The 6,658-nt window shown below is 43.7% G+C and overlaps 1 protein-coding gene across 2 annotated transcripts; it reads left to right on the top strand.

Moving 5' to 3' along the window:
• The first annotated feature begins 2,932 nt into the window (after nt 1–2,932).
• LOC117809885 lies at nt 2,933–5,190 on the top strand. Of its 2 annotated transcripts, none has more exons than XM_034679393.1 (2): nt 2,933–4,770; nt 4,820–5,190. In XM_034679393.1, the coding sequence occupies exon 1, from the start codon at nt 4,004–4,006 to the stop codon at nt 4,640–4,642; it is 639 nt and encodes a 212-aa protein (XP_034535284.1). In that variant the 5' UTR covers nt 2,933–4,003; the 3' UTR covers nt 4,643–4,770; nt 4,820–5,190. The 2 variants fall into 2 exon arrangements, with proteins under 2 accessions (XP_034535284.1, XP_034535285.1); XM_034679394.1 differs by having other exon boundaries at nt 2,933–4,721.
• The last annotated feature ends 1,468 nt before the right edge of the window (nt 5,191–6,658 follow it).

Below are 6,658 nucleotides of genomic sequence, written 5' to 3' on the forward strand. Positions count from 1 at the left end.
CCCTGCTTTTCTGCAGCCAATCAGAGGCCTCTCTTTCTGTCAAGTGTCCTTGGTCACCGGTTGATTCTTGACCTCTACACGGCTGCTGCCCCCCCTCCCCCCCCTCCTGGTGTTATCTGCTGTTTGTGTTGGATGGTCTTAAGGCGGTTCAGAGTCCTGGTTTGGCTCTTGGATAGAGGGCTGGAGGAGATGGGGTTCGATGAATCTCTAGTCCGAGTAGCAAACCGTCTTCATCTGGAGGAAACGTAAAGACTGAACACACAACCTGAGGTCACCATGATGCCTTCTTCACCTCTCCCTGACAACCCCAGGATGGAGGGGCGGAGGAGAGGCTGAGTCTGTAGCAGCTGCGTCCTCCTCTCTGGACAACCAGCAGTAAAACCAACATCTCTACTTTGACACTTTCCTTTCCTTCTTTCCTTTCCTTCTTTCCTTTTGTTGTGAATTTTTGGATCAAAGCATGAGAAACACTACTTTGTACATATTTCCAAGACCTCCCACACACTGAGCACACACCCACCGACACTCCACGTCCAGACACACACACGACTCTGTTCAGCTTCCTGTTTGGTTTCTCAGTTTGTTGAATCAAAGACGTGAAGCGCTTGTGTTTTAGAAGATCTGCCCACATGAGTTTGTTCCTGTTTGGATTCATCTCTTCAGAGACGGAGGTTTACATGAAGAACAAAGGAGGGAGTAAAGGAGGGAGTAAAGGAGGGAGTAAAGGAGGGAGTAAAGGAGGGAGCAAAGGAGGGAGTAAAGGAGGGAGTAAAGGAGGGAGTAAAGGAGGGAGTAAAGGAGGGGGGGTTACTTCTAGGACTGAACGATTAATCTAATTCAAACCGACATCACGATGTAATAGAATGCAGTTTTTAAGACCAGCCTTATGGGACATCATGCAGGAGGTGGCTGTAATGAACCTTTCAGTGAGAGGGGGAGGAAGAAAACCACTTCAGCACACTGAGTTTAATTTGTTGTTTTGTTGTTGACATCTTTAAAAATGACCTCAGCAGAAGAACCAATCATACTGAGGCGTACAAAATAATCAACACGCTGAATATCAACATGTGGAGCAGGCTCATAGAGAATCTCTGCAGACACAGAGTCAGTGTAGACCCAGACCACATGTGGATTTACTGCAACAGGACACCTGAACAGGATCATGTTTCAGACTCTCTGGGCCCGATCTACTAAAGGTTTGCGTGGATTAAAACACGTGCAAACTTGATAGCGCGCGCAAAGCTGACGTACTAACCGGGAGCACCGAGGACTGCGTCTTTCAAATGAGCAAAACAGCACTCGCAAAACATTTAGTGTGTTTGCCTTCATGAATATGCAGAATACATGTAGATCATCAGAACGTGCAAAATACTGGGAGGAGGAGGGGATGCAAATGTAATCATTTAACACACGCAATGTGATTTATCAAACCTGAAGCAGATAGCGGGCGCTGTTTCTGCGTCTATATTTAGCACGTTTGAAAGGCAGGTGCAAACTGGCACAGCGTTACGCACACATGGCTGTGGTCACTGTAACGCTCATCATAACATCGCTTTACAACATGCCCACAACACGCGGGGCTAACAAGCATTACTACATGTTTTAGTCAATCAAACCAAGAGAACAAAATAATAATAATAAAACAGCACAAATTCAAAGCAGTTCAGCACCACGGATAGCAACCGCATCATTCTGACACCCACTTTAACTTGTTCATATAATGAGAGCACAGCAGGTCACTGTATCAACAGATATACAGGTTAGTATAATTGTCACAGCGGCCCACATCTTCACATACAAACATAAAATCAACATGAAGTACTCGGCCTACTCACCACTGTCTGGACGAGCCTTAAGCTCCGCGGACTTGTCCACGATGCGCTGTATGTCCATTTTCTTTGATCTGTCATTCTCAATAAATAACATGACATGTCCACTCAGTCTCTCCTGTCCCATCGTGCTCAACAAGGGGTTCTTAGTTAGTTTGAACTTGGAGAATGAGCGCTCACTGAGCTGCGCCAGGCAGCTCTGCGTAACTCCTCATCTGGTGCTTGCAGCAGTGTGTTGGGGTGAATTGACTCAAACATGTTCCCAGTAACATTTATGCTGGTGAATCTTTGGGACAGTTGCTGGATGATGATATCAGGCATTGAAAACGTTCACCTGAAAGTTGCTCCCTGGGACAGTGAGGCGACTGTCTTCATCCAAGTGACGCCTAACTTTTCTAGAGCAAGAGTGGCAGACTAAGCCTCATCAAATCGCTCTCTAAACTCCATCAAAACACTGATTGAGTTTTGGAGAAGAGTAGATGCGTTTATTTCATCGGCAGATCTTCAATTCGATGTGTTTATTTCCCTCCTCCACAAAGACCTCCAACTCCATGTCTTCAAACTTCATTTATCCCTTAAGACCACTCTGTTCTCTCAAACTCTCCATGGGGACAGCCGATAGCACACGCAAAATCCTCATTACAGGGCGGTGCGCCCCACTTTTGCACTCGTTATCATTTGCACACGCAGTCTTAGTAGATCACCCGCAACACGCCCAGAAATAACACGTGCAAAATTATTATTTGCACACGCAAATTAGCGCTCCTTATTTGGGATCTTAGTAGATCAGGCCCTCAGAGTCCAGTTTTCTGTCTACTGGTTCTTATTGAGAACAAGGAGCATGTTGACGTGGTCAGGTGTCAGCCAGGAGAGCAACCGGGTCCGAATCAGTCCGGCAGCAGAGAGAAACAGAGACCTGTCCCTCAGCCCCCAGCTGAGAGTCTCCTCCGTGAGCAGTCAGCTGATTCACATCCAAACAGGCTTTAAACTTCAAACTCTTGTTTGGCAGGATGTTGTTAAAGCTGCTGTGGGGAACTTTTGATGTATATCAATTTTGGCGCCCCCTTGTGGACAAAGTGATACCTCTTATCTCTTCTGTACATGCAAAAGTAGTGTTTTCAACAAAAACCTCACCCTGCTGTCTTTAACAGACAGATGTGTCACTCTATGTGATTATTTGACATAAAAACAGCTGAAAAGGATGTTTCTAAAGTCAAGTGTCAATGTGGTCTGACACCTCCCCCCTCTGAGTGGTTTAAGGCTTTAAAGATGACAACAGAGAAGGTGTCAGTGTAGGTTTCAGTCTGTTTCTCAGCTGGTGAAAAACTCCTTATAGTGCCTTTAAGTAGTGGTGAACGCTTAGAGAGCAAGTCAAAGTATTCAGTAAGTTTAAAACAGTAACTGAAGTAGAAGAAGTTCATTCTTCATTTGTCTTCATCTTAACACAAGTCTGAGAGAAAGAAGAGTTTGTGTCTATAAATCTGATATTGTTTATTAGAATACAGATTGATTTATTGCTTGTGTTTGTTGAAGAATACATGAAGAGGACCCTGAGAAAATATCTCAATTACATTCTTTTCCAAAATCGTTCAGCCCCAGTTACTGTGAACGACACTGAGTTAGTGCCACACACAGAGGAAATGCACTTCACATCCCACTGAACAGAAGATGAATGAACCCCTGGTCCTCACACTGACTCCCTCAGAAGTGCTGATCAGTGATCAACGTCTGTTTTGTATTTATACTTGGTGGCCTTTGGTAAAAGCAGCTGATCGTGGTCGTTCTGTACGAAGACTTTGTAACAGTGACTGAAGATATCGTGATATTTCTGTAACCTGATCAGCGATGTGGTTTCTGTGAGCTCTGCATGAAAGTCCTGAACCCGTGTGTTCACTTCTCCCCTGGTGTTTAAATCCTGACACACAGACCGGGTGTGAGGAACCATGAGTGATGATGTCACCACCCTGAGACTGGAGGTGAATGTTCCTCTGTAGACGTGATGATGTCACCACTCTGAGACTGGAGGTGATGTTCCTCTGTAGACGTGATGATGTCACCACGCTGAGACTGGAGGTGATGTTCCTCTGTAGACGTGATGATGTCACCACGCTGAGACTGGAGGTGAATGTTCCTCTGTAGACGTGATGATGTCACCACACTGAGACTGGAGGTGAATGTTCCTCTGTAGACGTGATGATGTCACCACTCTGAGACTGGAGGTGATGTTCCTCTGTAGACGTGATGAAGTCACCACGCTGAGACTGGAGGTGATGTTCCTCTGTAGACGTGATGATGTCACCACGCTGAGACTGGAGGTGATGTTCCTCTGTAGACGTGATGATGTCACCACGCTGAGACTGGAGGTGATGTTCCTCTGTAGACGTGATGATGTCACCACGCTGAGACTGGAGGTGATGTTCCTCTGTAGACGTGATGATGTCACCACGCTGAGACTGGAGGTGATGTTCCTCTGTAGACGTGATGATGTCACCACGCTGAGACTGGAGGTGATGTTCCTCTGTAGACGTGATGATGTCACCACGCTGAGACTGGAGGTGATGTTCCTCTGTAGACGTGATGATGTCACCACGCTGAGACTGGAGGTGATGTTCCTCTGTAGACGTGATGATGTCACCACACTGAGACTGGAGGTGATGTTCCTCTGTAGACGTGATGATGTCACCACTCTGAGACTGGAGGTGATGTTCCTCTGTAGACGTGATGATGTCACCACTCTGAGACTGGAGGTGATGTTCCTCTGTAGACGTGATGATGTCACCACGCTGAGACTGGAGGTGAATGTTCCTCTGTAGACGTGATGATGTCACCACGCTGAGACTGGAGGTGATGTTCCTCTGTAGACGTGATGATGTCACCACGCTGAGACTGGAGGTGAATGTTCCTCTGTAGACGTGATGATGTCACCACGCTGAGACTGGAGGTGAATGTTCCTCTGTAGACGTGATGATGTCACCACGCTGAGACTGGAGGTGATGTTCCTCCGTAGACGTGATGATGAGAAGACATGATTATTAAAATGTGTTTGGACCAGGAGGAGGCAGGTTCATGTTGGTACTGATGAATTTGTGTGATGAAGCCTGTCTCTGAGTTATTTGTATATATTGGTAATATTTTGATGTTTCTGCTGTTTGTGGATTATTATTATTATTATTATTATTATTATTGTTATTATTATTATATGAATATTATTTTTCCATTCTGATATTCTCACGGTGGTTTTTATGGTAGCTGATGAAACGTTGCTCTATCTGTTCAAAAAGCTTTATGGGCATGACTGTTACAAACAAAACAAAGATCCTTTTGCCGAAGCTGGTCGGCCTGTTTGAGAATAAAAGTTGTTATAAACGAAGCTTTGTTCCTTTTCATGTTGTCTGATAGTGTGAAGGTGAATCATGCAGTTTAAGAGGTCAATACCACGAGGACTCTGCTTTTCAATTCACATCATAAACCAGAGATGTGTTTCTAAGAGCTCCACTGAGGCGGGATCATATACAGGTATTCTCTGTGGTTTGAAATCTGTCACTTTAACTTCAGGCTGTCAGGTGATCACACACAGGTAAGAGTTCTATCACTGCAAACATTAAAGAAACTTATTTTAAAACTAATAATCCAGAACAGGACACTGCAGGGTCTGTGCTCATCTGCAACACCTGTCCAAGTTTAACATTTAACCTTTTTATAACATTTAGCATCTTTCAGGAGATCAATGTGGGGCGCCGTTTGTAAAGTAGTGCAAACTGAAAATAACAAAACAATTCTCCACATTTAGCTCCAAAACAACATAAAAATGTTAGAAAAATATTTTTTTAAAGTTGCTTTTTCAGAGCAATATTTGTGACCTTCACATTTAATTTTGTTGTGAAAATTATATTTAAGTTACAACTACTGTTAAATCCAAATGCTAATTATAAATCTATGTTAAATGTTCAATCAAAATGTTAAATATTAACTCTAAATATTAACTCTAAATATGAACTCTAAATGTTAAATATTAAATCTAAATATTAAATCTAGATGTTAAATATTAAATCTAGATGTTAAATATTAAATTTAAAATTTATATTTAACATTTATATTTATAGTTAACATTCGACAAAGATTAACTTTATTTTGAAAGAACCAACCGGATCGACTTTTCTGTTCCCGCTCTTTTTAAAGTCTGATAAACTCGCGAGCGGTCGAGGCATCTGCGCATGCGTCTGCATCAGTTAAATGTCCTTAGTGAGAGCTGCAGGGTGAAACAGTGGAGCCCAGCTGGTCGAATACTTACAGTAAATATTAAATAGTCTTTATTTAAAGTCTTTGGTCCAAAGAAGACTCTAGGAGGTCCCACAGACCCCCTCTCCTCTCAGGGGGTACACATGAAACCTGAAGAGCAGCAGGTCCTCTGACAGGACCCTGACTGAGGCTGGTGAGTGTTACAGAGTCCATAACAGCATGTTCTACCTGTCCTGAGTGTTTCAGCTTCATGGAGTCTGATTACTGTAACTCCTAAACTTCAGGTTTACTTCAGTTTCTATCAGAAGAGGACTCCTTCTGTCCCATCCTGCAGTACCACCCTCCACCTGAACTACAGTCTATGGAGCTCCAGGGGGGGCGCTGTTTCCCCAGAACACAGGAGGCAGAGCTCAGGGTGAAAACATGAACAAGGTGAGGAAGAATCAGGATGAAAACATGAACAAGGTGAGGAAGAATCAGGATGAAAACATGAACAAGGTGAGGAAGAATCAGGATGAAAACATGAACAAGGTGAGGAAGAATCAGGATGAAAACATGAACAAGGTGAGGAAGAATCAGGATGAAAACAT

This window comes from Notolabrus celidotus, unplaced genomic scaffold (assembly GCF_009762535.1).
Source record: "Notolabrus celidotus isolate fNotCel1 unplaced genomic scaffold, fNotCel1.pri scaffold_517_arrow_ctg1, whole genome shotgun sequence".
In the NCBI taxonomy this organism is placed as follows: Eukaryota; Metazoa; Chordata; class Actinopteri; order Labriformes; family Labridae; genus Notolabrus; species Notolabrus celidotus.